Source organism: Mytilus edulis, chromosome 3 (assembly GCF_963676685.1).
Source record: "Mytilus edulis chromosome 3, xbMytEdul2.2, whole genome shotgun sequence".
NCBI classification, from domain to species: domain Eukaryota; kingdom Metazoa; phylum Mollusca; class Bivalvia; order Mytilida; family Mytilidae; genus Mytilus; species Mytilus edulis.
The window spans coordinates 106,839,873-106,860,109 of record NC_092346.1 but is presented as its reverse complement, the minus strand read 5'-3'; the positions used below and the strand labels follow the sequence as shown (position 1 = coordinate 106,860,109).

General features: G+C 30.9%; 1 protein-coding gene across 2 annotated transcripts in view; it reads left to right on the top strand.

Moving 5' to 3' along the window:
- LOC139518132 (kinesin-like protein KIF28P) overlaps positions 1-20,237 on the top strand; it is a 66,149-nt gene that overhangs the window by 36,691 nt on the left and 9,221 nt on the right. For both annotated transcript variants that reach the window (XM_071309823.1, XM_071309824.1), the window contains 5 exons: positions 10,233-10,381; positions 13,492-13,629; positions 14,133-14,268; positions 15,478-15,563; positions 16,024-16,092. In XM_071309823.1, the coding sequence (XP_071165924.1) occupies positions 10,233-10,381; positions 13,492-13,629; positions 14,133-14,268; positions 15,478-15,563; positions 16,024-16,092 (578 nt within the window). The remainder of the gene's footprint in view (positions 1-10,232; positions 10,382-13,491; positions 13,630-14,132; positions 14,269-15,477; positions 15,564-16,023; positions 16,093-20,237) is intronic.

Sequence of the window (20,237 nt, the reverse complement as noted above, 5' to 3'; positions counted from 1 at the left end):
ACTTATCTACAGTTTCAAAATCGTGGATGGAGGAAGACATCCAAGCTACCTTAGACATGATACTATCAGTGTAAATGAGTGTTTTATTGGTGTGTATTTGCTTAGTTTCAGGTAATTAGTAAACAGAGGTGGTAACTATATATCGTAATATCACTAGTTGTCAAGTTTTTACTTTCAGCTTTTGTGTACTTGGTTTTATGTATTGTAAGGTGTATTTGTGTGTGTGTGACATTATACAACCTTATATTGAGGAGAAAGAGGAGAAAGAGCTACACCACCAAGTTGGATGTTTTTGGCTTATAACTTACTTTTTTTGTTGTAACATTTTTAAATAAACAACTGTTGGAGGTTGAAATAGATAGAAATAGTTTGACGTCAGTCTAAATAAAGAAATAGTTTGACAGTATTGTTAGTCTATATAATACATCTGAAAACTATAAGTGGAAAAAAACCTGAAAAGGACAAAATAATTGGCCTCACTATGATTCTGTTTTTTACAAAGATATTAAACTCCCTCTAGGAAGAGGAGGGTAACTATAAAAATGGAAAAAGGAATGGAAAAAGAAAAAATTAATCATTCTTCAGAACTTTTTGTTGTTTTTTTTTTTGTTTTTTTTAACAACATAATTAATTATTTATTTCAAATATTGTCTTCTTAATATAGCTGTCAGGAGTCCTAGCTCCTCCTGGTGTTCCCTGTTACAATCCACTCAGGGTAGTAATTAGATATAGTTACATCAAATATATATTAAATAATATCAGTTAATATGACTATTCATATGTTTTTCTAAAAGTTGCTAAAAGATTTCTTTTAATTGTCAAACATACTCTTCTATTGAACTCATTAAGAAAAAATGAGAAAACATTGACATTTTTTGTCTTTTGATCAGATATGTAATAGGCTTTGTAAATTGAAAAACCAGCAATTGTTAAAAAATAGTTAAAGTCAATATTCTTTGTCAGAAGGGAGATAACTTTTCAATATCTATAGCTGAGAACAAAAGGAAAAATAAATTTTCAATAACTATAGCTAAACATAAAGGGAGATAACTTTTCAATAATTATAGCTGAGAACAAAGGGAGATAACTTTTCAATAACTATAGCTGAGAACAAAGGGAGATAACTTTTCAATAACTATAGCTGAGTACAAAGGGAGATGACTTTTCCAAAACTACAGCTGAGCACAAAGGGAGATAACTTTTCAATAATTATAGCTGAGTACAAAGGGAGGTAACTTTTCAATAATTATAGCTGAGAACAAAGGGAGATAACTTTTCAATAATTATAGCTGAGTACAAAGAGAGATAACTTTTCAATAACTATAGCTGAGTACAAAGGGAGGTAACTTTTCCAAAACTACAGCTGAGCACAAAGGGAGATAACTTTTCAATAATTATAGCTGAGCACAAAGGGAGATAACTTTTCAATAATTATAGCTGAGAACAAAGGTAGATAACTTTTCAATAACTACAGCTGAGCACAAAGGGAGATAACTTTTCAATAACTACAGCTGAGCACAAAGGGAGATAACTTTTCAATAACTATAGCTGAGAACAAAGGGAGATAACTTTTCAATAATTATAGTTGAGCACAAAGGGAGATAACTTTTCGATAACTATAGCTGAGCACAAAGGGAGATAACTTTTCAATAACTACAGCTGAGCACAAAGGGAGATAACTGTTCAATAACTATAGCTGAGAAAAAAGAGAGATAACTGTTCAATAACTACAGCTAAACATAAAGGGAGATAACTTTTCAATAACTATAGCTGAGCACAAAGAGAGATAACTTTTCAATAATTATAGCTGACCACAAAAGGAGAGAACTTTTCAATAACTACAGCTGAGAACAAAGGGAGATAACTTTTCAATAATTACAGCTGAGAACAAAGGGAGATAACTTTTCGATAACTATAGCTGAGAACAAAGGGAGATAACTTTTCAATAACTATAGCTGAGAACAAAGGGAGATAACTTTTCAATAATTACAGCTGAGAACAAAGGTAGATAACTTTTCAATAATTACAGCTGAGAACAAAGGGAGATAACTTTTCAATAACTACAGCTGAGAACAAAGGGAGATAACTTTTCAATAATTACAGCTGAGAACAAAGGGAGATAACTTTTCAATAACTATAGCTGAGAACAAAGGGAGATAACTTTTCAATAATTACAGCTGAGAACAAAGGGAGATAACTTTTCAATAATTACAGCTGAGAACAAAGGGAGATAACTTTTCAATAACTACAGCTGAGAACAAAGGGAGATAACTTTTCAATAATTATAGCTGAATACAAAGGGAGGTAACTTTTCAATAATTATAGCTGAGCACAAAGGGAGATAACTTTTCAATATATATAGCTGAGAACAAAGGGAGATAACTTTTCAATAACTGTAGCTGAGAACAAAGGGAGATAACTTTTCAATAATTATAGCTGAGTACAAAGGGAGGTAACTTTTCAATAATTATAGCTGAGAACAAAGGGAGATAACTTTTCAATATCTATAGCTGAGAACAAAGGGAGATAACTTTTCAATATCTATAGCTGAGAACAAAGGGAGATAACTTTTCAATAATTATAGCTGAGTACAAAGGGAGGTAACTTTTCAATAACTATAGCTGAGAACAAAGGGAGATAACTTTTCAATAACTATAGCTGAGAACAAAGAGAGATAACTTTTCAATAACTATAGCTGAGTAAAATGGGAGGTAACTTTTCAATAACTATAGCTGAGCACAAAGGGAGATAACTTTTGAATAACTGTAGCTAAGCACAAAGGGAGATACCTTTTCAATAACTATAGCTGAGCACAAAGGGAGATTAGCACACTGCAATATTATTTATTATCTTTGTCACAACATTCTTTGCTTTCATTTTTTTCTATTTACTTTGCATCTAGTATTTATCTTAAACTCTGACTTCATATTCCTGTGAAATTGTTGTATCAGCTTCCAGTATACTATGTGTTTTATATAAGAGTGATTAACAGTGTTGGGAATACATAGGCTTCAATTGATAGATTATATGCTGTCTGAAATCATATTTTTATGCCCCACCTACGATAGTAGAGGGTTATTATGTTTTCTGGTCTGTGGCTCTGTTCGTCTGTTCGTTCATTCGTTCGTCTGTCCGTTCGTCCTGCTCCAGGTTAAAGTTTTTGGTCAAGGTAGGTTTTGATGAAGCTGAAGTCCAATCAACTTGAAGCTTAATACACATGTTTCCTATAGTACAATTCTTCTAATTTTAATGTCAAATTAGATTTTTACTCGATTTCACTGTCCACTGAACATAGAAAATGAAAGTGGGAGTTTCAGGTTAAAGTTATTGGTCAAGGTACTTTTTGATGAAGCTGAAGTCCAATCAACTTGAAACTTATTACTCTTGTTGCTTATGTTATGATCTTTCTGACTTTAAAGCCAAATTAGACTTTTGACCCCAATTTCACAGTCCACTGAACATAGAAAATGAAAGTGGGAGTTTCAGGTTAAAGTTATTTGTCAAGGTACTTTTTGATGAAGCTGAAGTCCAATCAACTTGAAGCTTAGTTCACATGTTTCCTATAGTACAATCCTTCTAATTTTAATGTCAAATTAGATTTTTACCCGATTTCACGGTCCATTGAACATGGAAAATGATAGTGCAAGTGGGGCATCCGTGTACTTTGAACACATTCTTGTTTAAATCTAACTTTGATTCTGTATAAGTACATACATTATCTTGCATCAGCTGTTTGGCATCAAAATTTGTTAATAGGTTATTAATATTTTATAATAATATTATTGTATAATGTGTGATAATAATCATACTTATATTGTATAACGTGTAATAATAATTATACTTATATTGTATAATGTGTGATATATTGTTATGCGTTTACTTTTCTACATTGGCTAGAGGTATAGGGGGAGGGTTGAGATCTCACAAACATGTTTAACCCCGCCGCATTTTTGCAATTGTCCCAAGTCAGGAGCCTCTGGCCTTTGTTAGTCTTGTATTATTTTAATTTTAGTTTCTTGTGTACAATTTGGAAATAAGTATGGCGTTCATTATCACTGAACTAGTATATATTTGTTTAGGGGCCAGCTGAAGGACGCCTCGGGGTGCGGGAATTTTTCGCTACATTGAAGACATGTTGGTGACCTTCTGCTGTTGTTTTTTTCTATGGGCGGGTTGTTGTCTCTTTGGCACATTCCCCATTTCCATTCTCAATTTTATTATATTGTATAATGTGTGATAATAATCATACTCATATTGTATAATGTGTGATAATATTCATACTTATATTGTATTATGTGTGATAATAATTATACTTATATTGTATAATGTGTGATAATAATCATACTAATATTGTATAATGTGTGATAATAATCATACTAATATTGTATACATTACAGGGTTTAAGCTAGGATTTTGAGGGCTTTAGTCACTTTTGCGCGCTATTAAAATCAACCTTATTTTGTGTAAAAGCAATGAACTAATGATGTATATTACTAGATTCATCTTTTGACTTAGTCAGATTTTAAGGGATTGAGGCACCAGCATGATTGGCAGTTATTGTATGATTTGACTGTATTGGCCATTATTATGAAAGATTCTGACATGGAATCCAGAAATTTAGTTCACAATTTCTCTTCAGTTTGTTCCAGGGGTCATTCCTGATCAACAAAAGTTTGATTCTATTTTTTTAAAACAAGGAATCACAGCAGAAATTAATTTGCTATGATTATTTCACTGCATAATCATTATCCTTATAAAACGTCTAAGTCGATATTTGGACATCATTTCTATCAAGCTGGAAATGTATAAAATCTTTTTTGGAACGATTATGATGACTGAAAGGTGGTTGTAAACAAATCAACAATAGATCACGTTTACTACTTTCGGTTTTAAAATGAAACGAAAATGGGAAGTGACACGTGGATAATAAATTCAAAACGAGTCCGGATTCACCAGGAAATTATCATTTTTCGATTTAAATTCCTTTAGTAAGAGATATATATTTCTCTCTCGTTTAAATGATTCTAAATGATTTCGTATTTTACGTTTTTAATGTCTATGAATAGTCAAAGGAATACTTTCACGCATGCGTAGAACAAAATACAGAAAGCACCTGTTTAAAACATTTCTCGTGAACTTTTTGAATAAACACATTAAAGTTCTTTATTTTAAATGTAAATTGTCGAAATTTTTTGATGATAATGTAAATCAAATATGACGAAAATGCCTTCGAATGACGAATCTACGACAAACTAACTTCAGATTGTGATCGTTTGGGAAATATTGAAATTCAAATGCGAACTGTCTGGGTTGTTACATTTTTGATTAAATGACGAAATTATACTCCTGGTTGTTGAAATGCCGACTGACTGATTTTCCTTGGAAAATAATTATGATGGTCATTCAATTATGGGGTTAATTAATAATCTTTTTAGAGTGGCTCTTGTATGTTTTATGATGTTGTTTTATCAACTGTTTGTATGTTTTATATAATGAAGAGGTGAGACTTAAATAAAATATTGTCTTGTCTTGTCTTGTCTTGTCTTGTCTCGGATAAGTGACCCATATGATGGTGATAAGGGGATTGGTTGTAATCACAACTTGTAACACCTGTTGAAAATGCTAATTACCTGGAGGTCATAAACTTGTCAAAAACATGAAGACAGGTAGATTTATAGTTTTTATTGCGATTTTTTTTTTACACTTTCAAAATTTAAGTGACGAAATTGATTTGAAATACTTTCGTCAATGAGAAAACCCTTTCGTAAAATACGAAAATGACGAGCGCTAGCAAAATCACTGCATTATTTCTGTTTAACACAATTGATTTTGTCATCAGACAATGAACATATCACATAAAAGAAAAGTAAATTGCACAAAAATGAGAAAAACACAGGTCACATAATCTGTAAGGGTATATGTACATGTCTCATGAAACATAAAAAGCTATTTTCATATTTAACATGAAAATAAAAAGTACATGTCACATAAACCATGAAAAGTGTGGCAGAGGCATCACCCATTGTTAAATTTCTGCTAAAATTAGTTTGATAAGTTCTACTTGTGATCTAGATCTATTATGTTCCTTTAAAGTTACATTACTAGTATCAGTATCAGAACATATAAGTTTGTCAACTATTTTGAGGCCCTGCCCCTTAGATATTGATCCAGTGACTTTCAATGTTTAGTTTCTGCTAAAATCAGCTTGACTTTGATAAGAACTTACCTGCGATAGATCAATGATAAAGTTGCATTATTATGAATACTAATCAATTTAAGGGATTCTTTTTAGCCCTCCCCCTAATTCATGGTCTAGCAAATTTGAATTCATAAGCAATGTTAATAGTCTGGTGGTTTTTTTTCAATTTTCTGCTGACAGTCTCAACATATCTTTATGTCAACATATTATGTTTTATCTTACCTCCAATAGATTTATGGGGATATGATTGCTTAATGGTCTACATGTGGTGACTATGTATATTTGATATATGGTGTAACTTGGTTAGTTACTATATAGGGTTAGCAACCATAAGGGGTTAGTAAGGAGTTACTTCCCTTTCAAAACAAAAAAAGATGCCACAACCCTTTATAACAACAACACGTGTTGAGGAAAAATCTGATAAGATTCAACAGATGACGAAATTGACTATGAAAGGTTGAAATAAGTTCATAAAACATAATTAAAGCTAACAAGTTTTTATACGACCGCAAATTTTGAAAAAATTTTCGTCGTATATTGCTATCACGTTGGCGTCTGCGTCGTCGTCGTCGTCGTCGTCGTCGTCCGGCGTCCGAATACTTTTAGTTTTCGCACTCTAACTTTAGTAAAAGTGAATAGAAATCTATGAAATTTTAACACAAGGTTTATGACCATAAAAGGAAGGTTGGTATTGATTTTGGGAGTTTTGGTCCCAACATTTTAGGAATAAGGGGCCAAAAAGGGCCCAAATAAGCATTTTCTTGGTTTTCGCACCATAACTTTAGTTTAAGTTAATAGAAATCTATGAAATTTTGACACAAGGTTTATGACCACAAAAGAAAGATTGGGATTGATTTTGGGAGTTTAGGTTTCAATAGTTTAGGAATAAGGGGCCAATAAAGGGCCCAAATAAGCATTTTTCTTGGTTTTTGCACAATAACCTTAGGTTAAGTAAATGGAAATCTATGAAATTTAAACACAATGTTTATGACCACAAAAGGAAGGTTGGTATTTATTTTGGGAGTTTAGGACCCAACAGATTAGGAATTAGGGGCCAAAAAGGGACCCAAATAAGCATTTTTCTTGGTTTTCGCACTATAATGTTAGTATAAGTAAATACAAATCTATGAAATTTAAACACAAGGCTTATGACCATAAAAGGAAGGTTGGTATTGATTTTGGGAGTTTTGGTCCCAACAGTTTAGGAAAAAGGGGCCCAAAGGGTCCAAAATTAAACTTTGTTTGATTTCATCAAAATTGAATAATTGGGGTTCTTTGATATGCCGAATCTAACTGTATATGTAGATTCTCAACTTTTGGTCCCGTTTTCAAATTGGTCTACATTAAGGTCCAAAGGGTCCAAAATTAAACTTAGTTTGATTTTGACAAAAAATGAATCGGTTGGGTTCTTTGATATGTTGAATCTAAAAATGTACTTAGATTCTTGATTATTGAAGTTTTTTTGGTCCAGTTTTCAAATTGGTCTACATTAAGGTCCAAAGGGTCCAAAATTAAACTTTTGTTTGATTTCATCAAAAATTGAATCCTTGGGGTTCTTTGATATGCCAAATCTAACTGTGTATGTAGATTCTTCATTTTTGGTCCTGTTTTCAAATTTCAAATTCTACATTAAAGTCCAAAGGGTCCAAAATTAAACTAAGTTTGATTTTAACAAAAATTGAATTCTTGGGCCTCTTTGATATGCTGAATCTAAACATGTACTTAGATTTTTGATTATGGGCCCAGTTTTCAAGTTGGTCCAAATCAGGATCTAAAATTATTATATTAAGTATTGTGCAATAGCAAGTCTTTTCAATTGCACAGTATTGTGCAATGGCAAGAAATATCTAATTGCACAATATTGTGAAATAGCAAATTTTTTTTTAATTAGAGTTATCTTTCTTTGTCCAGAATAGTAAGCAAGAAATATCCTATTTGTGCAATAGCAAGAATTTTGTTTAATTGGAGTTATCTTTCTTTGTCCAGAATCAACTTAAATCTTTGTTATATACAATATACAATGTGTATACACTTTTTACTACCAACTGATAAATTTAAATAATCTTTACCATTCAGTGATAACAAGCAGTTTTTTTACATCTTAATATTTTATGATGTATTTAAATGAGTAGTTATTGTTGCAAACTCCATTAGAAATTTGAATTGATATCAGTTTTGAAAAAGGGAAACGGGGATGTGAAAAAAAAGGGGGGGGGGGTTAAATTTTTCTCATTTCAGATTTCATAAATAAAAAGAAAATTTCTTCAAACATTTTTTTGAGAGGATTAATATTCAACAGCATAGTGATTTGCTCAAAGGCAAAAAAAACCTTTTAAGTTCATTAGACCACATTCATTCTGTGTCAGAAACCTATGCTGTGTCAACTATTTAATTTTAGATTTAAAAAGTTTGAAGAAGAAATCTTTAATTGGCATTTGTTTTGTGTAAAAAAAACATGTAATGTCAAAAATTTGATCACAATCCAAATTCAGAGCTGTATCATGCTTGAATGTTTTGTCCATACTTGCCCCAACTGTTCAGGGTTCGACCTCTGCGGTCGTATAAAGCTGCGCCCTGCGGAGCACCTGGTTACTGTTGGCATAATGGAGCTACTTCCCTTTCAAAACAAAAGCTAAAAAGAAATTAAAAGCTAAAAAGTTGTTATTATTAGCATTTGTTTTCTGTATAGACAAATGAAAGTATAGGATCTGAATACTAAATATTGAAGAATTGATCACTTTGATAGGCTGCTAGTCAAAATACCACTTGTGTATATAGTCGGTCAGATAAATTCGTTATTCGGTGTGCTAGTGACCAAATACGAGATATATGGGGTCACTAACACACTATGTAACTAATAATATCAGATAACCTTTTTAATATTTAAAAGCAAATTACAGTTACAGTTATATTTTTTCATTAATTCCACCTAACTAGGCATGGTTGTCGTATAATGTTTAATGTTTAATACATAATTGGAGCAACTTAGTATTACTGATTTCTATATGGATGTTAACTCACAGCTTACATTGAAATGAGTAGATTTTATAAGAAGACATTCAAGGCATGCTTGGTAAAAACCATTGTAATACATCTCTAAAAAAACGAACAATTCATAGACAAATAAAGTCATATATTAAAATCAATGTATTAAAAGAAAGGCAAAATATACCAGAGAGACATTTAAACTCAACAATAAGGCTAAACAAGAAATACAAACAGAAAAACAACAGTACATATAACACAACATAAGAAACTAAACACTGAAATTTACTAACATCAGTTGTAATGTGAGATATCAGACTTTCTCATCAAAATTTAGTTTATAAAGTGTGAGTTTTTTTTGCCTACAAAATGGTGTGGCTGGCACACAGTAGTGTTTCTGCACATAGTTTTGGAAATTTAAGCTCAATATTTTGAACACACTTTAAATGCTCTATGAAAAGTTTTTATCTCATTCAAATTAATTTCTGTAATAATTAAGAACTCTTCTTATTTGTTATTCTTTATGATTTGATATAATATGTTATCATGAAGGTACATTAAGGAAAGTTAAAGATAATGAAAAGATTTTATTTGAATTTTAAATTTACACATTGCACTTTTTATTAGATTCACAATTTTCATAAAATCATAAGATTTTGTCGCCACAATATAGCCTTTGTGTGCTGATGCAGCGTAAAGCAAACAACAATTGATCAATCATGAGCTTTTTTTCATAAATGTGTTGTTTTGGATATTAAATGCTTTGAATATATATAGATAATACTTAATAAGTTGCACTTTAATCTAAACACAGATAATAATTATACATATTGACAGAAAGACAATAAAATCTATTGGGAAAAGGGTTTTAGTCTTGTTGAAGAGTCGACAAGAATTGACAATGGTATTTGGACTATATGACATAATACTCTCTTATTGGTAAAAGTATTTGTATATTTATAGAGGATGTTGTTTTACAAGAAGAGGTTGTTCAGTTATTACCCATGGTTAATGAAGCTAATGTCATAAAGTATTTATATGTTTATAGAGGATGTTGTTTTACAAGAAGAGGTTGTTCAGTTATTACCCATGGTTAATGAAGCTAATGCCATGTCTGATGAGCTCAAAAAGAAAGTACAGTTTGAACTGGCTCTAATCTCACCACAGGCAAGGGGACTGAAAGATGGCAAAACAGAGGTAAATATTTTATATAAGATAAGAAGATGCTTTATTTCCATCAAATGGGCTCACAAGGAGCATAATATAATATCGTTATAATATTTTTTTACAAATATAATAAACAACAAGTATACATAGTTACAAACACAAATAAGAAACAACAGTTTTCATAAATTGTATATATATAGAAGTATATATAAAACCTAAGTCTCAGGCACACCTCTAGAAAGTAACAAAAAAGAATTCTGTGTGTATATATATACAAAGGAAAAGTAGTTTCAGTTGGCTTAAGGCCCCAACATTTTCCTCTTGTTAAATTTCTTATATTTACACCATTGAAACAGCCAGGGTACATGCATGATCCGTCAAAGTATTGCTTGTATTCACAGTTACAAGAAGTTAGCAATATCCTTTAACTCTACTTTCCGCTATATAGATGATGTTCTTTCACTAAATAATTCAAAATTTGGTGACTATGTTGAACTCATCTATCCCATCGAACTAGAGATAAAGGATACTACAGATACAGTTAAGTTGGCCTCATATCTTGACTTACATCTAGAAATTGACAATGAGGGTCGGTTGAAAACAAAACTTTATGACAAAAGAGATGATTTCAGCTTTCCAATTGTGAACTTTCCATTTCTAAGTAGCAACATTCCAGTAGCACCTGCATACAGGGTATATATCTCCCAATTGATACGATATTCCCGTGCTTGCATTTCCTATCATGATTTTCTTGATAGAGGGTTTCTGCTCACAAGGAAGCTATTAAACCAAGAGTTCCAAATGGTGAAGTTGAAATCATCTCTTTGTAAATTTTACGGACGCCATCACGAGTTGGTTGACCGTTATGGAATAACCGTTTTACAAATGATATCGGATATGTTCCTATAATCGTAACTACAATCCCCTTCCCTTTCATGAATGTGACCTACTGAATTAGACTATTTACCAGATTTGTTATCACTTAAGCAACACGACGGGTGCCATATGTGGAGCAAGATCTGCTTACCCTTCCAGAGCACCTGAGATCACTCCTAGTTTTTTGTGGGGTTCGTGTTGCTTATTCTTTAGTTTTCTATGTTATGTCATGCGTACTATTGTTTATCTGTTTCTTTTTTTTCATTTTTAGCCATGGCGTTGTCAGTTTATTTTCGAATTATGAGTTTGACTGACCCTCTTGTATCTTGCATCCCTCTTTTACATTTTATTCTTAAGTTATATTGAATATGTCCATTTTACCCTAAACAATGGTTGAAAACACCATCTGGCATATATTAAGGTGTGTTTTTGCATAAGTTCTCATTAGGAATCTCCATAATTGTTAAAAGGCATTGTAGTAACATATAAGTAAATCTGAAATGTCAAGTAAATATTGTCGGCCTGAATGAATAATTGATTGTTATTAAATTAGTAAACAATTCTTGCACTGACTCTCAGATAACACATCTATTTTTCTAACTTTCCAAGGAAAAAAAATTAGTATCTAATTCCAGCAAAAAATCCTAAAAAAACATTTTTATGTATCTTTAAAAATCACAAACCTTTAAAGAATTTGACTGTTTTAAATTTACAATAATTGGACTTAAAATTATAAGAAATTATTTGACAACATTCATTTTTTTACCAACAGTATGTCTTTGCATTAAATTCAATGTTCTGACAGTCTCTCGCTAGAATATTGTTGCTTGTATTTGAAAACCAAATACAGTTAAGTTAAGCCTGTCAGTCTGTCATGTGATACAGATTAAGTCATGTGATATAGGTTAAGTCATGTGATACAGGTTTAGTCATGTGATACAGGTTTAGTCATGTGATATAGGTTTAGTTATGTGATACAGGTTTAGTCATGTGATACAGGTTTAGTCATATGATACAGATTTAGTCATGTGATATAGGTTTAGTCATGTGATACAGGTTTAGTTGTGCGATATAGGGTTTAGTCATGTGATATAGGTTTAGTTATGAGATATAGGTTTAGTCATGTGATACAGGTTAAGTCATGTGATACAGGTTTAGTTATGAGATACAGGTTTAGTCATGTGATACAGGTTTAGTTATCTGATTCAGGTTTAATCATGTGATACAGGTAAAGTCAAGTGATACAGGTTTAGTCGCAATATACAGGTTCAATCATGTGATATAGGTTTAGTTATGTGATACAGGTTTAGTTATGTGATACAGATTTAGTCAAGTGATACTGATTAAGTCATGTGATATAGGTTTAGTTATGTGATACAGGTTAAGTCATGCAATATAGGTTTAGTTATGTGATACAGGTTAAGTCATGCAATATAGGTTTAGTCATGTGATACAGGTTTTAGTTATGTGATATAGGGTTTAGTCATGTGATACAGGTTTAGTTATGAGATAAAGGTTTAGTCATGTGATACAGGTTTAGTCATGTGATACAGGTTTAGTTATGAGATACAAGTTTAGTCATGGTATACAGGTTTAGTCATGTGATACAGGTTTAGTCATGGTATACAGGTGTAGTCATGTGATACAGGTTTAGTTATGAGATACAGGTTAAGTTATGAGATACAGGTTTAGTCATGTGATACAGGTTTAGTTATGTGATTCAGGTTTAATTATGTGATACAGGTAAAGTCAAGTGATACAGGTTTAGTCACAATATACAGGTTTAATCATGTGATACAGGTTAAGTCATGTGATACAAGTTTAGTTATGTGATACAGGTTTAGTTATGGGATACAGATTTAGTCGAGTGATACTGATTAAGTCATGTGATATAGGTTTAGTTATGTGATACAGGTTTAGCTATGTGATACAGGTTTAGTCATGTGATACTGATTAAGTCTTGTGATATTGGTTTAGTCATGTGATACAGGTTTAGTCATGTGAGACAGGTTTAGTCGTGTGATATAGGTTAAGTCATGTGATACAGGTTTAGTTATGTGATACAGGTTTCGTTGAGATGCAGGTTTAATCATGAGATACAGGTTTAGTCATGAGATACAGGTTTAGTCATGTGATATAGGTTTAGTTATGTGATATAGGTTTAGTCGTGTGATACAGGTTTAGTCATGTGATATAGGTTTAGTCATGTGATACAGGGTATTGATAAGTTAAGTTTGGATATATCATAGATTTCTGTTCATTAGGTTATGGTGAAAATGTTGAACCCACAGACAGGAAATGAATGGATGTGGGATAGAAGTAAGTTCATCAACAGAAAGTTCCTGATGCAAGAAATGTACCAGAACTATATTGAGGGAGATGATGACTGGGACTTACCACAGGTGAGTTATTAGTGAAGATGTGAGATTAGGATTAGGATTTAAATTACTTCAGTTGAGTAACAAACCAACTAAGTTGCATAACTTTAGCAATTAGAAAATATTGCGAATATAAATGGTCATGAATATGTAAAACTTGAATTTTTCCTTACTTAACTACATCAAGTAAATTTTAGAATCCTGATATAAATTTGCTGCGAACTGCGCTAGAAAGGGCTAAACATGAAATAAAGTATCCAGTTATATAAGTTTTTTAACAATAACTGGTACAATCCATAAACTTTGTATTGGAAAGTCTGGTTCAACCTTTAAAAGAGGAAAAGAGCCTTCATTTTTGTTAATTTTTATGTCATTTAAAAACAAACAAATTAAAGTAGTCCCCATTGCCTAAGGTCTGTTTCAGATTGGGATGGAATGGAATGGGAGCCATTTCTTTTGAAAATAAACTTGTGTCTTAACATTGTTGTGCATCAACTTAATTCTTTCCTCACAATTAATTATGACAGGAGAAGGATCCATTCTGGGAACCAGCTGACACAGAATTGTTGCTGGGTACAGTCCACCTACATCTCATGTCAGTAGCTCATAAGCTAGACTCTGAGGAGACTCTTACCATCACAAACTATAAGGGTGTAGAACTAGGTAAATATGCTCAAGTCACTGATGTTTCCATCTGTGAAGGACTTGTAAGGGTAGTATCTAGAAGTAAATGTTGTAAAAACAAAATACTGTTTATCTGTATTTTACTTTAAAATGGACGTAATTTTTCTGCCAGTTAACATTTCATTTACTGTGGTTAAAGTTTTAAAATTGTGATAACTTATTTAAAATATCCTGATTTCTAACAAACTCAGACAGAAGCTTGTTAATGATCATAAGATACTATCCAGAAATAAATTTTGTACAAAAAATCCTGCTTATCATCTGTATTTTACTTATAAATGGACTTAGTTTTTTTCTGCAACAACATTACATTGGCTCTGTGGTTAAAGTTTAAAAAAGAATTTGACAACTTAAAATATCCAGGATTTGTTCCAGACTTGGACTGATACTTGTTTATGATAAAAAGCTAGTTTCTAGAAGGAAATTAAGAAAAAAATGTATTTACTGTTTTTCAGTTTCAACTCTTTTATAAATCTATAGATTTGATACGTATTCATTTTTTACCAGCATAACTTTTTTCATATATTTCAAACGTTCTTTTTCATTAACTGTTAATCTATTATGTGCATTCCCCTATGATATTGAAAACATAGACAATAACAAAAGTATACGAGACACTAGGTTCTGCTGAACCCTTACAAATTTTTATAAACATTGTATACTCATTTTGGCAAAATATTTTCAGGTTATATCTTTTCAGAATTTTAACTTGGAGGGTCTCAAAATACAGATTGTCCTTCTAGGGTATAAACACACCCCCTCCATTAAAATATTGATGTATGCAAAAATAGGTTCTTAATTTCAAAACTATTATGACTTCCTATTTAGATGTTAACTACATCAGATCATGAATATTATTAGATAAATATATAACAGTTTTTACCGTCATTTTAAAGCAGATGAATATTTATGACCAAACACTATAAATGTTTATCCTTTGGTTATATAACCTCTGTTAAAAGCACTGTATTGGTATATGACCTCCACGAAACAGCACCTTATTTATGTATTTGACAAAAAAGTTACCCATTCCAGCGCCACAGCTGTGATTACTTTTATTTAGGATGACACCCTTCTAAAGTCTATTCAGAGAACCAAGTTTTTAAAATTTTTATTCTTATGTAGGATAATGGAGAAAACATATTTTATGTCAGAGATAACTAATAAGATAATTGATGAATTTTACAGGACATATAGAATGTGCTATAGAACCTTGTTCTAATAAAGGAGGACCATTACCAGAGGATGATTTTGTAGATAGTCCTGATGAATTAGTAAGTAATCAATTATCATGAATTAGTAACTAATCAATTATCATGAATTAGTAAGTAATCAATTATCATGAATTAGTAGGTAAGTTATCAATAATCATGAATTGGTAAGTAATCAAAAATCATGAATTAGTAAGTTATCAATTATAATGAATAAGTAAGTAATCAATTTTCATGAATTAGTAAGTAAACAATTATCATGAATAAGTAAGTTATTTAAAATTATCATGAATTAGCAAGTAATCATTAATCATGAATTAGTAAGTAATCAATTATCATGAATTAGAAGTAATAAAAAATCATGAATAAGTAAGTTATAAATTATCATGAATAAGTAAGTAATCAATTATCATGAATTAGTAAGTAATCAATCATGTTTGTTAAAGTTTGTATTGAATTGATTGAGATGGTCAGACACTTTGTACAGAATAAACATAACTAATATAATACTTTTATTTTGCAGATTGGTCAGGAGCTTCATTTCAAGATGAAAATTAATCATGCCAGAGGTCTTCCCCAGAATATTGCCAAAGTAAGATATTTGCTAATTTGACCAAAAAGTCATAATTCCACTGAACTTTCACAGATTGCTCTACAAAATAGGAATATTAGTACTTGATAAAAAAAGTTAAGGGTTTCCAGTGACAAATGGATTTTGATTATTTGGGCTAGATGGGAACAAACAGACCTTCCCCATTTCCATTCTCAATTTTATCTCACATTTCAATATTTTAATTTTTATGCTCCTCTATTTGATAATAACAATGTTCCACAAACTAAAGTGCCTTTTTATTAGAATATTTATACAAAATATTGGTAAAGGACTGTGTAACACTTGTTATTGCTGCTGTCAGTGTAAATATGTCATGTTGATTGTAAACAGTTAGTCCATTTATCAGTAAAATACAAAATATAGAAATAAAAACACTTACCTTCAATAATTTTTATCCAAGTTTCATGACATGCCATAATTGCCAATAATTTCTTCACTTCATATAAACTCTGGTGAATAATTACCTTCAGCTATCATACCACATCTTATTTTTACACGGAATTTTACCAATTTATGAAGAATGAAAGAAATATATTTTGTCTTTATCATTGTCTCATAATCATCAAAAAGACAACAGAAAAACTTTTGTCAACTAATTACCTGATTTTAAACAAACTTTGGTATGGTATGGGTTTTGCTCATTGTTGAAGGCTGTACATTGATCTATAGTTTTTAATTTCTTTGTCTTTTGGTCTCTTGTGAAGAGCTGTCTCATTGGCAACCACACCACATCTTTTTATATTTGATAGTTGATAACCATTGGTGGATCCTGAACTTTTTATAAGGGGGAGGGGGGCAATGACTTCCATAAGAGGGGACCTGCTACAGTCATGCTTCAATGAATCCCTAGCTTCTTTGTCATTTGATCAGCGATATTTACAAAACCCTAAAAGCTTAATATTTTAGAAGGTAGATACCTAAATCCTTTATACTATATATATAAAGATGCCTTTTGTCATGAAGTTTGTGTCTGTCATATGTTCATTGTCCTTGGCCTCATTTTCATGGTTCATTGGCTACTTATAAAAAAGATAAGATTTTTAGAGTTTTGAATTTCTCTATATAAGTAATAGGATAACTTTATTTGGTATGCGGAAACCTTGAATTGTCCTTGTTCCTGTCTGTCGGACAGTTTTTCTATACTGTATGCAATAGTTTTTGGTGTATGAATATGTTTTCACAATGTACATGTCAGTCTGGCATGTTTTATTTGACCTTGACCTGTATTTATATCTTGGTACTGTATTTAGTCATTAAAAAACTTCTGTCCAACTTATGTAGAATACCACGAAGGTTTAACAAAATTGTTGGTAATTGAAAAACTAAAACATTAGAACGTATCTTTAACTGTCCATTTTTCAGGAAAATATAGAAAAATGAAAATGAATTTTTCAAAGATACTGTTTATTGGTTTATCCATAAAGTAAATGTATTGCACCTTCCCTTACATATTTATTGCCAGTACTAAGTTTATCCATAAAGTGAATTTATTTCACCTTCTCTTACATATTTATTGCCAGTACTAAGTTTATCCATAAAGTGAATTTATTTCACCTTCTCTTACATAGTTATTGCCAATACTAAGTTTATCCATAAAGTGAATTTATTTTACCTTCCCTTACAGATTTATTGCCAGTACTAAGTTTATCCATAAAGTGAATTTATTTCACCTTCACTTACATAGTTATTGCCAATACTAAGTTTATCCATAAAGTGAATTTATTTTACCTTCCCTTACAGATTTATTGCCAGTACTAAGTTTTTCCATAAAGTGAATTTATTTCACCTTCACTTACATAGTTATTGCCAATACTAAGTTTATCCATAAAGTGAATTTATTTCACCTTCCAACTCAGATTTATTGCCAGTACTAAGTTTATCCATAAAGTGAATTTATTTCACCTTCCCTTTCAGATTTATTGCCAGTACTAAGTTTATCCATAAAGTGAAATTTTTTCACCTTCCAACTCAGATTTATTGCCAGTACTAAGTTTATCCATAAAGTGAATTTATTTCACCTTCCAACTCAGATTTATTGCCAGTACTAAGTTTATCCATAAAGTGAATTTATTTCACCTTCCCTTACATATTTATTGCCAGTACTAAGTTTATCCATAAAGTGAATTTATTTCACCTTCTCTTACATATTTATTGCCAGTACTAAGTTTATCCATAAAGTGAATTTATTTCACCTTCTCTTACATAGTTATTGCCAATACTAAGTTTATCCATAAAGTGAATTTATTTCACCTTCCAACTCAGATTTATTGCCAGTACTAAGTTTATCCACAATGTATATCATAGTTGTTTTTGTTGTTGATGTTATATTACTTTATATACGTCTATTGTTTACAATGTGTGTAACAGTAGATTAATTATTTTTTATTCATATTGTTAACATTGTATGCATGTAGAGAGCCTTATTGAAAATTGGTTTAATCCAAATGAGTTACTCTCTTTAAATAAAGATATTATTATTATTATTATTATTATTATTATTATTATTATTATCCATAAAGTGAATTTATTTCACCTTCTCTTACATAGTTATTGCCAGTACAAAGTTTATCCATAAAGTGAATTTATTTCACCTTCTCTTACATAGTTATTGCCAGTACTAAGTTTATCCATAAAGTGAATTTATTTCACCTTCCAACTCAGATTTATTGCCAATACTAAGTTTATCATAAAGTGAATTTATTTTACCTTCCCTTACAGATTTATTGCCAGTACTAAGTTTATCCATAAAGTGAATTTATTTCACCTTCAAACTCAGATTTATTGCCAGTACTAAGTTTTTCCATAAAGTGAATTTATTTCACCTTCCCTTACATAGTTATTGCCAATACTAAGTTTATCCATAAAGTTAATTTATTTCACCTTCCAACTCAGATTGATTGCCAGTACTAAGTTTATCCATAAAGTGAATTTTTTTCACCTTCCAACTCAGATTTATTGCCAGTACTAAGTTTTTCCATAAAGTGAATTTATTTCACCTCCCTTACAGATTTATTGCCAGTACTAAGTTTTTCCATAAAGTGAATTTACTTCACCTTCTCTTACATAGTTATTGCCAATACTAAGTTTATCCATAAAGTGAATTTATTTCACCTTCTCTTACATAGTTATTGCCAATACTAAGTTTATCCATAAAGTGAATTTATTTCACCTTCTCTTACATAGTTCTTGCCAATACAAAGTTTATCCATAAAGTGAATTTATTTCACCTTCCAACTCAGATTTATTTCCAGTACTAAGTTTTTCCATTAAGTGAATTTATTTAACCTTCCCTTACAGATTTATTGCCAGTACTAAGTTTATCCATAAAGTGAATTTATTTCACCTTATTTTACAATTTTTCTGCCAATACAAAGTTTATATACAATTATGGATTTATTTCCCCTTCTCTTACAGAGTTATTGCCAATACAAAGTTAATATACAATTATGAATTTATTTCACCTTCTCTTACAGAGTTATTGCCAATACAAAGTTAATATACAATTATGAATTTATTTCACCTTCTCTTAAGAGTTATTGCCAGTACAAACTTTATCTAGACAATGAATTGATTTCACCTTCCCTTACATAGTTATTGCCAGTACTAAGTTTATCCATAAAGTGAATTTATTTCACCTTCCCTTACATAGTTATTGCCAATACTAAGTTTATCCATAAAGTGAATTTATTTCACCTTCCCTTACATAGTTATTGCCAGTACTAAGTTTATCCATAAAGTGAATTTATTTCACCTTCCCATACAGAGTTATTGCCAATACTAAGTTTATCCATAAAGTGAATTTATTTCACCTTCTCTTACATAGTTCTTGCCAATACAAAGTTTATCCATAAAGTGAATTTATTTCACCTTCCAACTCAGATTTATTTCCAGTACTAAGTTTTTCCATTAAGTGAATTTATTTAACCTTCCCTTACAGATTTATTGCCAGTACTAAGTTTATCCATAAAGTGAATTTATTTCACCTTATTTTACAATTTTTCTGCCAATACAAAGTTTATATACAATTATGGATTTATTTCCCCTTCTCTTACAGAGTTATTGCCAATACAAAGTTAATATACAATTATGAATTTATTTCACCTTCTCTTACAGAGTTATTGCCA